We start from the raw sequence: 22,226 nt of genomic DNA, 5'->3' as shown, positions 1-22,226 counted from the left end.
CAAAAGAAAAACAAAAGAAAAGAAAAAAGAAAGAAAGAAAAACAACACAAAAGCTATGTCGCTGATGCATTTTGTGCATCTATTTTTTTATTAAATTTTTTTATCTGCTTAACTTTGCAGTTACAATATTGTAACATTTTAGCATAAAATCAAGTTAACACTGTACATTTAACATTTGTTAATGATGAATGACAAAAGTCTCATTGTGAAAGTGATTAAGATGAATGTTACGCTATTATGGTATCATGCTAATTCTTTAATTCAGCTTCAAAATAGCAGTGCTAGCAATACTAAGATAGCATTAGCACTGTAAACAAGCTAACGTTAGCTAGCCATGGCTGCTATATGGTAGCATGACTTACAGTATTCAGTCTTATTATATCATATAATGTATTGGTTTTAAGTTATTTTTTGTAGTGTACAATAAAAAAAAGAAGAAGATAAATGTACATGTTGAACAAAAATATTGCTAATTCCGCCTCACTTCTGAATCCTCTCAGATGCTCTTGCTTTTTGCTGATGTTATGACCAGTTGTTAGCAAACGATGAATGGGCAGGGCTCACCTTTTGAGTTCATGTTTTTTTTTGTGGGGGAGGGAGAGGACGTGACATTTACAAGCTGAGCCTGTGGGCACTGTGACGTTAATTTCAGTCGACAGCAGGTGGCAGTACAGGCCAAAATGGCATCCCCTAAGACATATAAAAACGGGTGGAGTTTTCTGCTTAATTCATATTCCACGAACACATTAAGCACAATATTGTGCCTAGACTAATGGGAGCACATAGAACATAGGCCTACTAAGGACATTTTTTACTTGACTTTCCCTTTTTAAAACAATTAAAGACATTCAAAAATAATATCGAGACACGGGTTGGCAAAACACGATGGCAGACTTCTCTCAAAAGTGGGAGCTGACCAGCTTCAATCCATTTTTAAGTTATTTTAGTTAAACAAAACAACCATTTTCCCCTCAAGCTGCCGCTAAGTCCTTAAAGTCCTTTTTTGTTCTTGGAGATCCATGCAGCATCAGATGGTGAGGACACTTTGCTGCTGCTCTGTCGCATCTCAAAAAGCACAAGAGGAGACAAACTTTGCCTCTCAGCAAGAACAAGACAGGCGAGGTGAAGCACTCTATGCACAGAGGAGGAGTCATTACATTAACGGTTTATTTTTAGCATCATATCACCAGCGCGCTTACTTGTCTGACAGAGACAGAAACAACTCATTTGATAGCTTATGTCTTATGGCTCATGTCATTAGGCCAGTACCGGTAATCGGTTTTGAATTTGCAATGGGTGAGTACCTATTTTTGAAGAGAGCAGAAAAAAAAAAGTTTTCTATAAAAACTAAAAAAAATTATTTTGTCAAAATGATTTTGAACTCTTTTGAAACAGAAATAATCCATCTTAAAAGTGCCATTTCCTACTCATTCTTGTATTTGTAGATCTTCTCTTCTCACATCTTACCCCTTTTACCCTTGCCTTCATCATAACAGTGAACAGTGAATATGTTTCTGCGGCTGTTCTTCATTACCAAGGGAACAGCAGTTGAATTTCTTTTGATCACATGCCTGGTTGCAGACTTTCCCCCTGATTCTGCAAATGCCACAAAATGTAGCTGTTAGTTGCGTGTGGTCGGCTGGCAATTCCCCGCCCCCTGCAAGGTGCAAGACCATTTTCGTCTCAGCACCACTCTGTAATCCTGTTGACCAACTGTGGCTCCATCACTAAAGGAACAAGTTAAAGAAGAAACTCCGTTAGGTCCAGTGTAGCCACTGGAGCCACAGTTAATAGTCCATCTGAAACCAGTGCATTCTGACTGATGTTACAGATACTTCACCTTCATGTTTTTAGCCACATTGGGTGCAGGAATCTTAGGTCTATGACCATCTATCCATCCGTCAATCAACAAGCAATGGACATGTAATCAAATACACCAGTCTCACATTCAAGTTCATAAATTTAGACTCAAAAACAAGGCGTAATTGATGTTTGAGTCGTCTTTATTGAAGATATCAAAGCAGATTAGTACACAGCAAAATGGTGCTGAGGGCAGGCGGTGGCGTCCAATTGTACAAATGAGCTCAAGAGGGGGAAATTGGAGATGGAAGACAGAAGGGTAGCACGACTTCCTCATTGAATACTTTTTCTGATTTATTATTTTTTTTAAAGATGGCACAGGGCTTTTTTTTAGTTTGTTCCTTTTGTGTCCCAAGTTTTCAGACAGTAAAGGACTAAAGCATGAGCATGGCTGTCTGGTCGCAACACTGGACGCGGAACCCGAGACTGCAAGTAGATGGAGGAGCCTGGAATATGAGAGCAGGAATGTTTGGTTGGTAGTCTAATGTTTCTTCTTGCTAGATTTCTCGATGGTGGTTTCCACCACCATGGAAGTCTCCTCGTAACCTTTAAGCTTGCGCCCATCGGAGAACTTCTCCACAGACTCCAGCACCACCTTCTCGTAGCTCAAGGCGTCTGGAGTGAAGCTACTGGAACTGGAGCTGGAAGTGGAGTTGGAGTTGGAGTTGGAGGTGGAGCTGGAGCTGGAGCTGGTGCTGGTGCTGCTGCTCGAACTGGAACTGGTGCTGGCGGTGCGGGGCATGGATTTAGGGCTTGTCCCGCTTGATCCATTGTCATCCTTGTTCTTCTTTGGTTTGGAGGGATCCACTGCTGGGGTTGGATCTTTGGGGCCAGAGAAAGGCTGGACTGGACCCGGATCTTTAGGTTGAGGCTCAGGTTCTTCTTTCTTAACCTTGTCTTTACTGCCATCTTCCTTCTCTTTTCCTCCCTTGTTATCTTCCTTCCCTCCTGCGACATTTGGAGGGGTGGGAATTGCAGGTCTGGGGCCTATTATGGGCTGAGGTGGTTGGGGTGGTGGAGGTGGTTGAGGGGATGGTACAATGCGTCCAAGAGACTGATCTTTGATCGTGACAACGATATGTCCGGCGGCAGGTATGGTACTGCAGAAGCAGGGGTCTGGGTAGCTTCCATCACCGGTGACAAGGACGTACCGACCCTTTGTGTAGAAGTCAGCGATGGGCTCCGGCTTCTTGTACTTCCTCATCCGATCTCTGACGATGTTACAAAGTGTGTCGAATGCCTTGCTTATCTGAGCTCCGTCAGGGACGTCCTGCGGAGACACTCCGGAATACACAGGTGTCTCCTCAGTCCTCCTCACATTATTCTCTTGAACTTCTCCAGGGGACATCCCCTTCACTTCGTCGTCTGGAGCCACTCCCCCGCCGGGGCCTGCGTTTCGATCCTCCTGACCGTTGTCAATTACATCTCTGAGCTCCTTCTTCTTCTGTACTTTCTTGGCCATGATCTTCTGGCGAGGTTTTATGTTAGTAATGTCTTGGATGGCAAGAGTAATATCTGGGAGCAAGAAAGAAGAAGTTTAGCTACTTCAACACTTTTGTCATTCAGTCATGAGTTATGAGTTAGGCCTACTTACCTCTGCCCCTGTTTGAGGCAGGAGGAGTGTGGGTGTAGTGGTAACTGGTGGTAAACAGGGTGACTGGTGTGCCGATTATTGCCGAATTCAACCTGTGATGGAATACAGAGGTCAAAGTTCATGAGTCGTCATTCAAGCATCCTTGTTGCAACCCCTTAACTACGCCCCCAGTCGCCATGGTTACAAAACGTCTTACCTGTGGTCCTCGTTCTCGATGATCCTCTTGTACCTTTCCAGCTCATTCTCCAGAGATGTTTGGTACATGGCCAGGTGGCGACACTCGCTGGTGAATCTCTCCAGGGCCCTCTCGGCTTCCTCGATCTCCTTGCGCAGCGATTCGATTTGCTCGTTGTACAGCTGGATCTCGTCGTCGAAACTCTCCTGGGTGCTCCTGATGGCTTGCTCCAACATCGCCGCCTGTGAGCAACACAGACGCCTTTTTAATCAAGACGCTCTGATGAAATGATACTCCAGAATTATAAATGCCCTTGAGGAGACCTAATAGTGATCCAAGAATGTTGTCAATAAAGCACTCTAGCATTGTGTTGCTCATGATTGAGGATTAGGAATTTGAGCACATGATGAAGCCTAATCATGATCAAGGTAGAAGTTGCATACATTTTTCTATTCTATATCTTCACTATTAGACTTTAAAGCCTTGTTAGGTATCATGCGCCACAATGGCTTTAATAAAATGGGCTAAAGCTGGCATCTAGTGGTGTCTCAGTGTCAGTGGCAAACCATAGCGGCTGCTGAGTGGGGGAATATAGACTGTAAAAATGATTACAATACAACACAAATCATTTTTTATTACAAAATGACAATATTTAATGGTGAAAAATATTTATTGAACTTCACAATTTACACGAAAATAACATAATCTCTAATGAGTTCAATTACAAATTGAAATATTAAACTTTTTAAAATTAAAGCTGAATATAGTTTTACGTACCATAAATATATGTACTTTAAATTTAAACAAGGATTACTATGGGAAAAAATACAGTACAAAAATAAAATACATGAACTCTCAAAATGATCTATTCATATTTGACATACTTACTATAAATAACAAAAATTACTACTGACGTATTATTGAATGCTCATGACATTTATAAATAATAAAAACAACAATTGGAAAATAAACAAATTATTAAATTCATCATTCACTTTAATACAATTTTGAAGAATAGAAAACGTAAAGCATTATTTATTAATATTTAATGTAATTTTAATTTAATACTTAATAATAAGAATTAATAAAAAATTACTCTGCTGAGTTATATATCTTAAATGAACATTTTGACAGGAATCATCTTGTCTTAATTAAAATAATTATATAATAAATAATAACACCACAGTCCTTAAATTCATTATTAAATAATTAGTGTCTAATTCATAATAATAAGAATTATTAATGACTTAGTTGTTCGTTTTGGATTGGAAAATCAAAAAAAAAAAAACATTAAATTTGTGTTTTTGTGTAATGTGGCAGGGGGAAGAGGGTATAAACATATACAGTATCTATATTTAAGCTGCAGTTGCCATGGTGACACCCACCTCGGCCTGAAGACGTTGTTTTTGTGCCTGCAGCTGGCAGATGGCGCTCTTGTACTCCTCCAGCTGAATCTGCAGGGCAGGCAACCTGCTCTGCACCAGCAGCTTCTCCTGCTCCTTTAAAACAACAAAAACAACTTTTAGCTATTTAGCTTACCTAATGGATGGATAGTTTGATATCTATCTATCCATCTATCCATCTATCTATCTACGTATCTATCTATTTATCTATCTATCTATCTATCTATCTATCTATCTATCTATCTATCTATCTATCTATCTATCTATCTATCTATCTATCTATCTATCTATCTATCTATCTATCTATCTATCTATCTATCTATCTATCTATCTATCTATCTATCTATCTATCAAGTCGGTGATACAGTACTTTGAATAATAGACAAATCGCTAACTAGTACCTATTTCTAACTACCTAATAGGCCAGCCAGCTGGACAGAAAGACACTATGTTAAAAAAAAAAAAGTTTCAATAGTAAACCAAATGGACAACCAGCTACTAGCTGCTAACACAGCCAAATAGCTAGCTACCATGCCAAATTGAAACATATGGACTAATTAAACAGCTGACCATTAATTTTAATTTTAATCAGAAGCTTACAATAATGAACAAATGACAATTCATGCAATTGTAGTATGTTGGACAAAACAATTCTGTATCCCACAGACAAAGAAATGGTCGTGTATATACAGATGAACTGTGTGTGCTTTATACATCCACTCACTCACATGTACCAATATGGACACAAAGGCCACAAGACCGAAAGGCCACTAACCTCATCAGCACTTGGCATAAAATCCCCAGGGGGGGCTACACATATCACACACAGGCACATGTGACCTCACCTCGGAGATGCCCACTGACACAGTGGGAGCAAGCGGAAGCGTCTGGTTGATTTGCTGCAAAATGTGTACAAAGGTCTGGATCTCCGCAAGGTTCTGTTAAGAACACAAAAAACAAAGATAAATGGGTTAGGAATTATTTGATTTGTTTCTATAAATGGCAACTGCATGAAAAACAAACAACTAATCAATGTTAAATGAGATTAAAATAATATACAAAGTCCCACCTTCTAAAAAACAATAAACAAAATCATCACAGTAAAAATACAAGAGCAGCTTGCTCTCTTTCTTAGGTTTTAGGTTGCCCACCCTGGTTAAATCATATGCATACGCGATGAATAAAATTCAGATAATAAAGAAGCAGATATGTCAAACCTAAATAGTGATTTAAAATGACTTTGCATCCTTTACCCGACATAAAATGCTGGTAGCGCAGCACTTCAATATGCTGTAATGACAATTTTAAAGATTAGATCGCCGTGAAATGTCCCACCAGCCGACAGTATAGAGGAAGAAAATGGCCCATACAAATGTGTGCTGCATAATTTCAACAATTTAAGCAGTTCTGATTAATGAAAATGGTATTTGAAGGGACAATATTTCCTGTTTTGTAAACTTTTATTGCCACTAATACTCTTTAACATTGTATTTTGCTTCACAATAACACTTGGCTGATGTGTTTTGGCTTGTAATAAATCACCACATGAAGGTAGAAGCACTAAAGCCATGCTCTGGGATAAGCATGGACACTTTATCTTTATCTGCCAATTTGGACGGTATCTGAATAACTGTGGGCTTTACAGTATATCTATATTATCATACCATGCTATATCACTGACCTTCCTGTGTCTCTCTCTGGTAGAGTTGATGTCGTCCTGCAGGAACTGTGACTGGATCTGATACTCCAAATTTTTTAGCAAGGCACTGTCAGCCTCCTGCAGGGAAATTAATGGGACAGCACAGCAAAGCAAGACAGCATAGTTGAGCAGAAAACTCATGGGTAAGTAAGTAGCATTACAAGAGCAAGATTAACATCATGGCTGAGGTTACATTGCTAAAGGATGACCTTTGTGGGTGTTTTGTGAGCCATTTTGACCATTTTAAATAAACAAATAAATAAATAAATACATTTCACCCATACATATTATATGAACGTTTTCCAATATTTTGGAAAATTATTTACAATTTAATGAACTTGAGATTTTGTTATTATTCATATATATATTTTAGACAATACTTCATGATGAAATTTACCAATAGAAATATTTTTGTATTTCCTTCATGTAGTTTATTAACTTGTATTTAAGGTCTTTTAACCCTGGAGAACCCAAGAACCCTTTTCTTCTTTGGAAAATTATGAATTATACATTAAATGACTGCTATAAATTAACTGAATACCAAAATATATGTTTTTTCAATGTTTTTTTTCAATGTATTCCCTAATTTAGGATTAGGGCGAAATTTGACCCTTTGGGATTTAGGGGTATCATTTCGAAAAATCTGAATAACAAAAACTGTCAGTAAACTATTTAGAATTTAAGAAAATAATCAATCAAATACACAGCTACATTGAACAACATAATTTTTTTTGTTTTATCTGTTGCAATTTAGCCATCTTGTCACCACCACTCTGGCTCATGTAAGTGCAACATTCATCCACTAGATGGCCCCATGCAGGGGTCAGAAGTGGCACTCTGGACTTTTGAAGTTTAATTAGTAAAAAAAAAAAGAGGTGTTATTTGAGTAGCAGAATTTATAGGGGCCAAATTTGACCCCGTGGGTTCTCCAGGGTTAATTTCGGAAAAATCAGTGTGATTAAAATCACAACTTAATTACTTAAAAGTACAATTTCAACAGTGTTTTTGTATTAATAATGTTTATATAATAGCATATAAATATTATTATAGCTGATAGATAAATTAAAATATATTTAAATATTTATGAGTGGATATACAAGTAGTACATTTTTGTTACTATCAGCACTGTACCTTGTTAAGCTGTTCCAGTGTGACCCGTAGTCGCTCTTGATAATCACATTCATTTCTGTATCTGGGGAGAAAAAAAGTATATTGAGTGATGCAACATATTTTTTTTTCTAGGAAAGGTATCATTTGGTAGTAGGTTACGTTTCTGGAAGCATGGGCTCAGGCTGACATGCCATTCCTTTTCTTACATTACACGTCAATTTGTGTCAGTTCTAGAAGTGTTTGGCAAATTGCTTTGTGTAATACATTTCGCTCTCACGGTACAAATGAATTTCTGGTGAATGAAAAGAATCCCAGTGTCAATTTGGGATTTTTTTTTCATGAATACTTGATCTACCAATGACTTGTGGCTTGGAGCGAAAAAGGAATGCTCTTCCTTCACAACTTTGTGTTAAGTACATTGGTGAGGGGGCCTAGATGCAATGAAAGCCATCTCTCTTCACCAGCTGACTAAAGCATTCTCCTCAACTTGATAATGTGGAAACTGCCATTTGTTCTGTAGAACCAAGTGGAACATTTCATTGTGGCTCAGTGGCACATGGCGATTTAGCAACACAGCAACTGTCACTGTCACCTGAATTCAATCCAGTGTGTTCCTTGTGGATTATTGTTAGTTTTTTTTGTCACGTGACATTAGTTTGCTGTTTTTACCTCCACAAAGGAAACTACTTTGTTTGCTTGTTAGGTTTCAGTCACTTCTCAGTATTTTATATGTCATGCCAGACGCTGGTGCTAATTTTCTATGGGATTCTGCAATTCCCATGAATATGAAGGTACTGGTGCATGAAATGGCAGTACAGTAATTGCAAAAATGGTAAATGCCATATATCATGCGGTACCTCTTCAATTTAAGTTGGAAGTGTACACTTCAATCACGTTTTATTTAAAATCTCAATAAATAATATTTAAAATATTACATGCCCCACCCCAACTCTCCACCATAACTATAAGTATTATCATTTGAAATCGTTTTAAATACACCTCCGCATAACATGGTATCTTTATTAAAACTCATTCACTCCCAGCCATTGTCACTGAAGCAACCCCCTTCACTCCCGGCTGTTTTACTGGATTTTGACAGATTTTGCAAGGCCCACAGAATATTGTGTTCTTTTGCTATAAAAAAAAATGGAACCTACCAAAAGAAAGATTAAAGTCTCTTTTTTAATCAGAAAAAAAGTATATTTCTATCTGTTTCAGTTTTGCAAAAATTAGCATTAGAATATAGCTAATTGTCATCATTATTCACAAATCTACTTAGTACTCTGGGGAAATCAGTTTGTGTTCAACATGGCCCTGGTTCATTTCCTTTGCTCTGGTGCCACCTGCTGGCTGTTTGTGTAATAACTACATTTTTTTTTTCAAATGTTCTTTGCAGTTAAGAGGCTGCGTCATAGGCTTCTGTATACTCTAGCATAAAAAAACAACATCAGAAAAACGTATAAATACATATTTTGGAGCAAATGAGTCAACATTAAATATAATATAAATTTATATACGTATATATAATTTTATTAACATTATTTGTACTGCCTGCGTATACTCTGACAATGAGAGCACCACTGTAGTTGATGTACAATTAGAATTTATTTCGTACGGCAAAAAACAAAACAAAAGCATGCTTGCTGGGGACAAACAAGCTCCCCTTGGCAAGGCATTGCGCCCTCGCAGTGGAGCCCGCCCCCCTATTTGAAAAGGGCTGACCTAGAGACAAATCCATAGCCACATTGGTATCAAATCAATCCTGTTTCGAACCATTTTTGTTCTTTACTTTTTACACATTTTGAAAATGTTTAGGATTCCTACATTTGACCATCTTTTACCACTTTAGTTGCCAAACATGGTTTCTTGCGTTATATAGTGTTAACAAATTCTGCTCTTTTTATAAGGAAAGAAATCATTATTTAAAACAAAAAAAAACATATCACTTAATTTGTCAGTGACTAATGCATGAGCCCTAATGATAGCATTCAGGTATAAGCCCTATTAGGTGGCTGTGTATTTGGTGCTGATCCAAATTTGGATTGTATGTCCTTGGGAGAAGTCTGTGTTCTTTCAATTTACCTGATATCACTTGCGGAAATGGGAACTCAATTGCCTGTTGGTAGATTATTGGGTACAAGCACCTTTCCCTGGGGGCTTAGCATTTTTTATCGCTTCCTTTCAATCCTAAGCACATTTCAGTTCACTTTATCTCTAAAGGGGATATTAGCAAAGACCCCAGCCGGGGGCCGTTCACTTACTTGCTGGTGAACTCATCCAGCATGCGGCAGGCGTCCCTCAGCTCTCTCTCCAGTTTGCCGCGGTCAGAGGTGAGCTCTCGGATTCGCTGCTTATTGACTTGGATCTGTTCCTTGAATGTCTCCTCCAGGCCGCTGGCCTCCTCCATGCGCTGTAGAGTGTCCAGCTGCTTGCGGAACACAGCGTTGCGCTGCTCCAGGACCCGAGCCCGGTTGATGTAGCGGGCAAAGCGGCTGTTGAGCTCTTGGAGATTCTCCCAGCCCTGGATGGCCGAGATCCCTGCCGAGTCTTCGGGTTCTTCGTGGAAGACATCCGATTGCTCGTACTTCTCCTTGCGCACCTCCTTGCGCAGGTAGCTGGTCTTAAACATGCTGTTAGCTTTCTTTTCCGTGGACAGGTGGTATCCCTCAGAGTACTTGTGCTCTTCAGCTCCTTTATTGTGTGAAAACTGGGGTGCTCACCCTTGGCTGTCTCATGCTAGACTAAACACCGCACGGGACTGGTTGGCCACGAAATAGCTACCGGCACCTCCCCTCTGACGGTGACCGCAACTTGTTGTGAGCCTGGGGCCTTCCAGAGTTGATTGTTGTCTTTGTTGCAGCGATTCGAAAAGCCACGTTGGTGATGACAAAGCAGAACCGCAAAAACACACGCACACACAATTAGCTGCGCGAAAGCACTGGGTGATTGTGCACAATTATTGTGCTTCTTAGTCAGCTGCTTTGTAGATCCATGGATGATGCATGAGTTTGGATTACAGCCCAATTGCAGGACAGAAGGGACGTTTTGTGCATGACTGCTTGTTTGGATGCCAGTTTGTGCTACACACCCGCAAATACACTAAACACCATAATGGTTTATTTACCAGTACAGTAAGAATTAGAAAACTCAAGATTCAGTATTTCCCTTTCTGAGGTACACATTTGCATCTGTACCGTACTGAAAACTGTACAAAATCATTAAACCCCTATTAAGTTACAGTTTTTCAGTTTGAACTATAGACACTGAATGCCCAGCAAATACAGAAAACCACTGAGAGATCACAAACTCCGTCAAGCGTTTACATTTTGTGTGTGTGTGCTATTATGACAAGGAGATGGATTAAAATGAGTCAAAAAGGAAAACTGCTTCAATAAATGGATGGATGGATGATTTGAAGGTCACTATGGGTTGTGCTGTTTGACAGTTTACAGTGGTGAATCCTGGTGGTTTAACTATCTTGAACTAAAGGTTGATGCTACGTTGCCGTTGGCATGTTTGTATGTTTGGCATGCTTTAAAAAAAAAAAGGCATTATGGATTTGAGGCACGAGTCCAACCCCAAGCACTATATATGAAAATATATATGACAACAAATGACACTATATAAAAAAGAACACTCAAAAGCGACTGGTGCGTGAAAGTGAAAGCCCAGCCAATGACACAACATCACATCCGTTTCCTAACATGGCGCCGTGCATTAAAATAATCAGGGCGATTCCGGGCACGCTGTTTGGGCAAATACAAGATTAGACACAAAGAACAAACTAAACAATATTGCTCACTTTACCCCATCAATATCTTGAAATGGGCCACCAGAGGTACACTTTAAGTTGCCTTACAACAAGCTACAGGTAACAAATCAATCTCCATGAGAAGCTTGCTTGTCAGTTTCATTGTCTTCATCATTACTTCATTGTTTATAGATGGGAGGAATCTAAATGTCGAAGCAAGATTAAGCTAATGGAACACTTTTAGAAGTGAGATGTTAGCACACCTCAGCTCAGTATGTATTTGCGCTGCACTCATAAAGTGTCCCCAGGTGTTTGACATTCAACTCAAGCCAACAGCTCCCACATTGGCCATGATGTTCTGTACAATTGGTGAACAATTGTCAGTTTGGATGCATGTACAGTAAGTGTGCCAATACTTCACCAGTCAATTCCACAGTACAAGCTGTTGGGTCTGATATTACAGGTCCCCTTAGTTACCGACCGTGCACCAAGGAAAAAGGAGGCAGAAGCTGTTGTTTTGTTTTATTGCAACCGCGGCTGGGAGAGGAAAGGAGACGCGAGACCTTAACTCACGCTCGGCTCCGTCCGACTCTCTGTCCTCCCCCGGCCACCTCGTCGCTTTTATTACAGTTAAGTTTCAGTTTCGTTTCATACGTCATGGAAAAATACAAAACATTAGAGAGAGTTGAGCGGCGCCTCTAAACGACAGTTGATAATATAAAAACATAAAAATATATACAGGATATTCTTTAAAATACACATAATGTTAAGACTACTGTTTTAAGCAACTTCACATTCCCTCCTGTTGTGGATTTAAAAGGACATCAGTAAATACTAAAACAATTAAGTTTTCTCAGTATTACTTCATTAATAGATTCACAACATTTGAACCATTCTCAGGAAATGGCGAAAACCCTTAACTTAAAGGGAAAAATTCCATAACTCCCCCACCGCACGGTGACGAGAACCTCTTGGTCTGAGAATGGAACTGAATTTGAGGTTAGGAAAACACAATAAGATGAGGGTCACACTTTTGTGTCGGTCTCCACAGTGTCAACATAATCCTCTACGCGTAGTAAGTTATATTGATACATCTGGGCCACGAACATACGGGCGACTAATCTCTTAGACATTGGGACAATACAGCAGGAACAAATAACACATAATAAGATAAACATTATAATGATCAAAGTCCAAACAGTGTCTGAAAAAGGGTCATCTTCTCCTTTGTTCTTCTTCTTTTTGACAAGAATCAGGGGGTAATCCCTTATCTGAGTTCGGTGACCTTTTTGCAGTGACTCTGGTGGATCCACGTCTCTCTCTCAGCGATTTTGAGAGCGGTGGGTGTGGTCAGGAGAACAACGAATGGGCCGTCCCAGCGTGGACTCGACCATGTTTTCCTTTTTATCACCTTCACCAACACCAGGTCACCCGGGGTCACCGTTTCCTGTGCAGGAGGAAGAGAAGTAGAGGGCAGATCATTTGCTCTTGACACAGTCCGTTCTTTAAACAAGTCACATAACCATTTAGTCAGTGGATCTGCCTCTCCTGTTTTGTCTGACCATGGCTGATTTTCCCATAAGGGGAGCACAAAGGGTCTGCCTGTTACTGCCTCAAAGGGCGTGATCCCTTGTGGGTTTGGCGTTATTCTCATGTAAGTTTTTACTAGAGATAAACACTCAGGCCATGGTTTTTTGGTTTCTTCCATGGTCTTTTTGAGTCTTAGTTTAATAGTACCGTTGGTCCGTTCAACTAAGCCTGCGCTCTGTGGGTGATATGCACAATGATTTTTTAGGGTGATCCCTAAGTGAATGGCCATATTGTCAACGATGGTATTTACAAAATGGCTACCGTTATCGCTCCACAAGACTCGTGGAATGCCATGTTCTGGTATTATGTGTTTACAAATAGCTTTAGCTACTGTGAGGGCGTTTGGATGTTTTGAAGGAACAAGTTCAACCCATTTAGTTAGTGAGTCTACTAACACTAAACAGTACTTGTGCTGACCACTTTTGTGTAGTTCAATAAAGTCCATGTGTAAAACTTCAAATGGGTAGGAGCCCACTGGGCATTTCCCTCTCTGTGGTCTTAAGTTTCCCTGAGCATTGTGACGACAACACACCATACATGACCTACAAAAAGTTTTAAAATAGGTTTGTAAGCCCTGTGGTATTGTCATTGTCTGTTCTACCATAGATATCATCCCTCCTGTTGAGACATGGGACTTCCCATGACTCAATATGGCTACTGCGTGGAACAGACTGCGGGGGATGACTGGTCGGTCTTCTTTGTGGTAGAGGCCTTCTGGGGTGAGTTCAATGTTCATCATTTTCCATAGTGTTTTTTCTTTGTCTGGAGCGTTGTTTTGCATGTCAATTAGTACTTGTTTTGGAATGTTGTTGTGTTGTTGTGTTTCTTTGTGGTTGGCGAGCATGACGATCTTTGTTTTGTCTTGGCCTGCTTGCTTGGCTGCCAAATCTGCTTTTGCATTTCCTACAGAAACGGCGTCTTTTGCTGAGGTGTAAGCTTTGCATTTGCATACTGCTATTTTGGAGGGTAGCAGTACAGCGGCCAAAAGGTCAGTGAGTAATTTGGCGTGTTGAACAGGTTTTCCTGTTGATGTTTTCATTCCTCGTCGAGCCCACATGGCGGCAAAGATGTGCAATGTCGAGTGGGCATATTGGCTGTCGGTCCAAATTGTTACTGCTTTGTCTTTGAATAATTTACATGCTTCTGTTAGCGCGATGAGTTCTGCTGCTTGTGCTGACAGATTTCCTATTAATCGTCCGCTCTTCAGTGTCTTTTGTTGTGTGACCACTGCATAGCCTGTGTTGGTGTTGCCTAGTTCATCTTTGCTTGAAGAACCATCTACAAACACTGCTTCTCCTTCTTGTAAGGGTGTGTCTAACAAATCTCTTCTTGGTTTGCAGATTTCCTCGGTGGCTTCTGTGCAACTGTGTGGTGTCCCATCTGTCTCCACTGGGAGGAGACTTGCAGGATTGAGAGTGCTGCATCTCTTGATGGTAAGATGGGGTTGGGACAACAGTACAGCTGTTAGGCCAAGATGTCTTGCTGGTGAGAGAAATGACATCTTTGTTTGAGTCAAAAGAACATCTACTGAGTGTGTTACTAGTAGAGTGGTGGGATGGAACAACACCAATTCGGCGGATGCTTCGACAGCCATTGCTGCGGCACACACTGCTTGGACACACTGGGGCAGGGCTCTGGCGACAGCATCAAGTTTCTTTGAGTAGTAGGCCACTGGTCGCATTTGTGTACCATGTTGTTGGAGTAGAACGGATGTCATGAATCCGTCTTTGCAGTCCACTGTTTGGGTGAACAGTTTCTTGTAGTCGGGTAGGCCCAAAGGGCCTGTGCTTGTGATGGTCTGTTTTATCTGATTGAACTTGTCATTAGCTATTTTCGTCCATGTGATGGGATCGGCCAGGGCGATGTCTTCTTGGTAAATTAAATCCACCAGTGGTTGCGTTATTTCGGCGAAGTCCAGAACCCATAGACGGCAAAAGTTCACTAGGCCTAGGAAGGCCATCATCTGTCTTTTGGTCTTTGGTTTGGGGGCATCAAGGATAGCTTGTTTCCGATCAGAGGTTAGTTTTCTTCCTTCTGCCGATATGATGTGACCTAAGAAAACTACTTCGGTCTGAGTCCACTGTAGTTTGGTCAGTGAGGCTTTGTTTCCTGTCTTTGCCAGGTGTTGACACAGTTTCACTGCTTCTTCTTGATTTTCTTCTTTGGTTGGACTGGCGATGAGAATGTCATCTACGTAAATCAAGATTTGAGTGGTTTCACTGTGTTCATGGAGGCTCAGACAGTTGTTGATTTCTTGAGAGAAAATGGTGGGGCTCTCTGCATAGCCTTGGGGTAGTCTCGTATAGGTGTATTTCTTTTGATTAAAGGTGAAACCAAACCAATGACGGGCAGACTCGTGCAATGGGATGGAAAAGAAGGCGTTGCTTAGATCAATTACTGTGAACCATTTCTGTTGTGGCTTCAGCGCATTGAGTAGAGTGTGGGGGTCGGGGACGCAGGGGGCTCTCTGTTTTACTGCCTGATTTACGGCTCTTAAGTCGTGGACCATTCGCCAGGTCGTGGTGTCTGCTTTCTTTACTGGAAAGATTAGAGTGTTACAAGTTACCTTGGGGGCTTCTATGAGCACTCCAGCTTTTACCATGTTCATGATTACTGGTGTGATTCCTTCTTTGGCATCAGGTTTGAGTGGGTATTGATTGATTCGTGGGCGATAGTTTGTTCTTGGTTCAATTGTTACTTCTGTGGCTGTGGTCATTAGGCCCACATCGGTTTTTGACGCTGACCACAGCTGAGGTGGTATTTGATCCATGGTTTCTTTTAGTGCCAGGATCGTGGTTTCCTCCGGATGTCATGTACTTAGGTGGGTGCTGGGGACAAATGTTGTCACCCAGTTTAGTTTTTTCCTCCAGACCACGTTTCCTGATGACATGATGCGTTTAAATCTTCCATCTTGACATGGAGTCCACGGAAGTCGTTGTTCGGACCATGTTACATCTCTTATTTTTGATCCTATGTCTTTCCATCTCCAGCCTGTTGGTTTTGCCAGTGAAATGTGGAAGGGAATGCCAAAGCCTTCATATGTGGTTAATGCATATATGTAATCTGGAAAGATTACTGTGGCTGCCATCCATCCTGCCTGTTCGTCCCAAATTAGGTCTTTTATTTGGGCCCGCATGGTTGTCAATCGGGACCATTGATCAAAGAAGTCTCTGTCCTCTTTGTTCGGGGCGAAGCGGATGGTGGAGTGAAATGGGTACGTGGTTTGGGGCACCCAATTTGAATTTGGTAGGATTTGTTCTGGCATCTGTTGCAGATTGTTTGTTACTGATGTTGGACCTTTTTGGATCGGATCCAGACTGTAGAATGGGTGTGGTTTGTCTTTTCCTTCTAGTACTAACATCTGCATTGGTGTTTCTTGTCCTCTTTTTGTTACGACCATGCTGGAGCCTTCGACCATTAATACAAGGCTCATGGCTTTTATCAAATCTCGTCCGATGAGGTTTTCAGGACAACGAGGCACGTAAACGAAAGTTTGATCTGGGTATTCTGTTCCGTCTTCATCAATAATGGTCAGTGGTTCGGTAAAGTAATGGATGGCTGGTCTACCTCCCACTCCTATGACCATTATTGTGCTTTTTGACAATTTGACACCTGTTGGTAGATCAGTGATCACGGAGGATTGTGCTCCTGAATCCACAATGAATTTCAATGTTGTAGTAAATGGCCCTAAGCCTAGTTTTCTTACTGCTGGGTCAATAGAGGACATCTGGCTAAACAGGACTGTCAGGTCAAGCACCTCGACGATCGTTCTGGTGTCATCAGGGTTTTCATCACTTGACCTTTCCTGCTCGCGTCATTCAGTTGGATCCCAGTGGTCAGATTTTGGGGTCTCAATTTTTTGTATGGAGCGGCAATCTCGGGCGAAGTGGCCATACTTGCCACAATTGTAGCACACATCCTGTCTGGTGGCTGGTCGGCCTCTTCCTCTTCCGCGTCCACGTCCTCTACCCCGATTGGGTTGGTTTTGGTAGTAAATTGGTCGAGAAGGTGGAGGAGAGGCATGTTGAAAAAATGTGTGCATGGCATTGAAGACTGATGATTACGCTTTTTGTCTTTTTAGGTCTTATCTTCATCTGGTACACAAGCGATGATCTTCCTCACATCATTCAACTGTGAAATTACATTGACACTGTATCCAGTGTGCAGTGACATTATAGGTTAATGCCAATATCCACCTGGTAGGTCAAATACTTTTTTTCCTGGAAATGAAAATGAAGGGATAATCAAGTCAAGGAGTTTCCTATCAGCCAAACCAGTAGCCAATTATTTTTGTTGGGTCAACGAATGAATGAAAATGAAATTAATAAAATTGAAGATAATGAGAGCATCATTGCACAACAAATGTAGCTACAGTACGTGAACAGGAAATTATTTCATCTGCAATCTATGACTCGGAGCAATTACCGCACAATTAATTCATTCTACAGAATACCTCTGTGGGTTTGTGCCTACAATTAGGCTGCGTTTACGCTGCAGCTCAATTCCGATTTTTTTCACAAGTATCCGATTTTGTCCATGCAGTGTAAACGATACAATTCCGATTTTTTCACACCCGACCTTGGCCTCTTTCGTATGTGGATATAAATCTGAAATGTAATGCTCATCCACACGCATCTGATTCATACTTCATCAAAAGCCTGATATGAGCTCTGCGCGGGCAGGAGAGAGTGCTTGGAAGGGAGACTACTGACACGTCTGTGAATATTTACAAAGCTGTTTTGAGTAACAGTGTTAAATTTTTATTTGTCTTTAATTCAATCACACTTGAAACATGAAGCATAAAGTTGACATGTTTGGCGATAGTAGAAATTCAGCCCTGCAGACGGTTCATCAAGAACGGCGATGATGCAACGTCATCTTCGGTGGACTTCTCAATGAAATGAGGAGGTCGAGGAGTGTCCCCTCATTTCCCCCAAATATTACCTATGGATGGGATGAAAAAATAAGTCAGATGGATTTCTGTTCCTGTTTGTAAACAGCACGTTCAAAACTGACGCACGAGGAAGCCGAGGACAGCAGCCAAACAGGAGCGAGCGTGAAAACAGTCCACCAACCAGGAGCGCGGATGTTCGCACAGCTGAATTTGCATAATGTATGCAGACAAGATACAAGTCCGCGAAACAAGTCAACAATTCCACCAATCTGTACCGTGCGCTGGTACAGCTAAATTAGCATTTTGATTTTTGCAAATTTGTCTTGGCGACTTGGCTGGCGGTAAAATGTTGCGAGTCGGGTTATTTCCACTTCTCAGACAAGTAACTACCTCAATGTCAGTTTCACATATTTTCTCTGTGGCATGATTTTGGATTTCTTAAAGGGATTGCCGCTACTAGCCAATTAATTGGAGGCGTTTCGCCACGCAAATGAGGCAAGACATGGTAAAACCGGATTTTGTTTTTTTTTGTATGCACACTCTTAAATTCATCCATGAGAACGAATTTACAGCCTGTTCTACACCCCAGGTCACTCGCGACTGTATAGTTAAGATAAGTGAATACTGTACAACCACAGATAAACCTAAAGTTTCATTTTTTCATGTGTACTTGTTGAACTTATCACTATCCAGAGAAACATAGGTTGATGAAATATATAGTATCTGCATTAACTCACATCGACATACCTAACCTTTGCCTTTCATCGTTTTCTTTATTAATTATAGTCAAATTGAGCAGAGCGTCCTGACAGCTTTCATCCCTTCGACATTGATGATTTCTAGGAGTTTTTGAAAGCGGGCAACATGAGTCATGCTGGATGGATGCTTCATTTATCCAGGAGCCGCTCATCAATTGACCAGCAATGGAATCCTGCCACATGCATTTTTAAACACTTTCTTATACTGTAGATTATTTATTTTTTTATCTTTAGTGACGGGCTTGATTTTCCAAATAAATTGATCATTCAGAATTTCTAAATTGTTTAGAAGTCTATCAATCACAACGACAAGTTTATGCTGTAAAATACACTTTTTCTTAGTTTAGCCATAGAATAAAAATGCACATTATTGTGCTTAACCATTTCTAAAAACAATTGTATTTCAGCTATACAACAAAATACATCACAACCTCTGATGGGTATGTCCACAAATTAATCAATAATATGGAAAAAAAAAAATCCTTACTTTAGAGGCTCATAACAATCAATCAAATTGGTAATCCAATTCCAATCTTATCCTATTTATTATTTTTTATAAGATACCCAACAACCTCTAATTCTCTTTAAACCCAGACATATATTTCATTCATCCTCTTGTTTCTTAGCCTCTAACATTGCTGCCCATAAACTACTTCCAACCTCCCGCCGGAGCCATACAATATTTGTCATGTGCATATTTTCCATAATAACCGCCTGCGCCTTTGAGTCCATCTATAATCCTTTGATACGACGCGCTGTAAATCCCGAGTACAGGTTGGATTAGTGAACTGCTCCTTTGGATGGAAATGCAAGCCAGTCGTTTCATGCTGTTGCTCAGGCCTTTTGGGCAGTCATGACAGAGGCTAGAGAGATTGAAGAAGAAGCCCTTGATGTTGAGCGGCTAATAAAATATAATTGGAACATGTGGAGGCTGTTGTCGCATCTCTTGTGTTTGGAGGGTTGGATGTGTTATTCTCTTTCTCTTGTGGTTCCATAGAGGATTAGGCTTGCTTAATTCTTTTTGGTAGTTTCACTTTATTTTGCCTTCTGAACAAATTGTATTCTTCTATCTAGTTTGACTTTTTTGTTGACAGCAATTCTTATTGATATTGTATAACTTCAAGATTCACAATGTTTGTCACATGCAAATAAGAGTTTTTCTTAAGACACATTTTTGACCAATTTAATTAGAAATGGCAATTTCCCAATCTTACATTGATTTATATGAACTGTTTATTCTGTTCAGGGTTGCAAGACAACTGACAATTTGGTGTGATTAAGTGAATACCAACTTGGACTGGAAAAGGCATTGATTTGGAATTGATCATGCACAGAACCAACATTGTTTTTACAGTTTAGCATTTTTTTTCTAGTTTTGTAAGCTTGTGAAATTCTCGCTATCCTTTTCTTTGGTAATAGGAATGACACCCAATATGGTCCTGCGTCATTTTTTTCAAGGTCTGACCTTTCAGAGATGCACTTAGACTCCCACTTCCATTTCATTTGTACAATTTCTCTTGCATTGTTTCTATCAATTGGAAATTGTCTGGGCAGTTTTTTTTCATTTTTATTATTATTTTTGTGGGCGAGGTGGGCCACAAAGAGTTTCTCTCCTTCAATTAACACTTTCTGAAATACTTATTTTACTCTACTGTACTTTCCCCACTAGAGCATTTATATATTGACTATGTCTATGTCTAAATGCATGTAGCCAAGTATTTGTAGGTCATTGATAAGCATTTATTTATTAATTTAAAAAAAACAATGTCATCAGACATTGCTTAATTTTTGACGTATAGGATAGTCTTTTAACTCTTTTACTGCCAAAGACGTTAAATGACGTTCTGCAAAAACCTACGGAGGAGCGCCAAAGACGTCCACCCATTTAAAAATTTTTTTTTTTTGAAACGGGAACCCTTCTGCATCTGTGGTGAAAGTTTCCATCAAGTCTGTTGTGCCTAATGACTATTTTTGGCCCCTAGAGGGCAGCGATGACTCTCTTTTGACAAGATTGGGTGGGCGTCAGTAGAAGACGTGAGGCGGGGCTAGAGTGTTGAGGGGACATTGGCTGAAGAAGCCATAATGGCGGCTGCTTGCAAGCAGCTCACGGTCGAGCCGTTTTTTTCAAAGACATCGACCAACGATAAAGAGCACATTGATGACGACGATGATCATCATCGATGATGATGATGGTGACTCCGAGGTTGACGCCGAAGTTGGAAGCGCTGACGCGCCGGCTATGACGACGTTATAAAGGTTCACGGGCGAGCGATGCTGACACCGGAAAACACGGAGCACAACGCTCAGGCGGACGTTCAATCGGACGACGAAGAGTGCCCCGAGTCCAATGCATATTCATCGGAGGAGTGTGTACAGTCTGCTACTTGCTATTTATTCCCCGGAAAAAAAGGCGGTCAAGAAAGTGTAACGTTTGCACGCGAAACGGACAAATGTGAAAGTGAAAGTAAACTGTTGTGTGAGTCCAGCGGTGTCTCCTTGCACGCAGGAGAGCGTTACAAAAAGAAAAACTGTATTTGAAACATCCACATAATTGTAAGTAGTACCACAGTTGCACACATTTGTAAATAGTTTGCGAAATTGTTTTGTCAAATTGTTACACTGTTGAATGGAAATAAACGTATTTTGCAAACTAAAAACACTTTTTCATTGTTGGTGAAAGCGTTTTACAGAAGTAAAGCACTATTTAGGTGTTTGTGGCATCATTCATGGACAAAAAGAAGTGTACAATTCACTAGAGTGCATGAAATAACATTGTTTCACAAAAAGCTCTTTTTCTCCGCTTTTTGTTTAAAAACAGAGAATTTCGGTGAAAGTAACCATTTTCTATTGTTGATTACTGAAGAACGGAATAAGGTAGAAACAAACTGATGAGATGAGATGAGAGTCCAATCTTTCATTTGGTAGTATGTGTGTTTCCATAGTCCAAACACAACATTTTCTGTGGACCTTGAAAGATCAGTCAAAATGCTTAAATCGGCTGGCACTGGCCACAACCCGTTTCTGAAAACATCTGGCAGTCAAAGAGTTAAAAAAATTCTATAACGTTTTATTGCCTTAGAACATAAAAAAAACATACACGTGTACAACACTTTACATGCATTGACCAGCACGTGTGTGCTCTGCACCAGCGTTTTTGACTGTCTAGCTGTCACATCTATCAAATCTACCCTGTAGCTATACTCACTTCTACTTGGTCGTAAGTTCTCCGGCAGCTTCTCCTTTGCCCCTGTCCCGTTTCCTCCCGCACTGGTGCTCCTCTCCTCTTCGCTCCATCTCTCCGTGACTTGTGTTCTAACTTCTGCCATGATGCTAAAACAGGCATGGGCAGTGTCCTCCTTTTTTTTGCTTGTTTCAGAGCTTAATGACCCACT

The 22,226-nt window shown here is 40.5% G+C and overlaps 1 protein-coding gene across 1 annotated transcript; it reads right to left on the bottom strand.

Annotated features, from left to right (window-relative positions):
• Positions 1 to 1,985: 1,985 nt before the first annotated feature.
• bfsp1 (beaded filament structural protein 1) lies at positions 1,986 to 10,629 on the bottom strand. The gene is made up of 8 exons (XM_077582890.1): positions 10,103 to 10,629; positions 7,863 to 7,923; positions 6,714 to 6,809; positions 5,878 to 5,970; positions 5,015 to 5,128; positions 3,651 to 3,871; positions 3,455 to 3,546; positions 1,986 to 3,375 (listed from the first exon to the last, which is right to left on the bottom strand). Exons 1-8 carry the CDS (start codon positions 10,468 to 10,470, stop codon positions 2,342 to 2,344), a joined length of 2,079 nt encoding a protein of 692 aa, XP_077439016.1. The 5' UTR covers positions 10,471 to 10,629; the 3' UTR covers positions 1,986 to 2,341.
• Positions 10,630 to 22,226: the final 11,597 nt, after the last annotated feature.

Source organism: Vanacampus margaritifer, chromosome 12 (genome assembly GCF_051991255.1).
Source record: "Vanacampus margaritifer isolate UIUO_Vmar chromosome 12, RoL_Vmar_1.0, whole genome shotgun sequence".
NCBI classification, from domain to species: domain Eukaryota; kingdom Metazoa; phylum Chordata; class Actinopteri; order Syngnathiformes; family Syngnathidae; genus Vanacampus; species Vanacampus margaritifer.
The sequence above is the reverse complement of the archived record's forward strand: the minus strand, read 5'-3'. Positions and strand labels throughout refer to the sequence as shown.

Coding starts and splice junctions, on each gene's coding strand:
- bfsp1 (XM_077582890.1), bottom strand. CDS start 10,470: ATGTTTAAGACCAGCTACCTGCGCAAGGAGGTGCGCAAGGAGAAGTAC. Junction 5,971..6,713: donor CCAGAGAGAGACACAGGAAG/GTCAGTGATATA, acceptor TGTTCTTAACAG/AACCTTGCGGAGATCCAGAC. Junction 3,872..5,014: donor AACAACGTCTTCAGGCCGAG/GTGGGTGTCACC, acceptor TGTTGCTCACAG/GCGGCGATGTTGGAGCAAGC.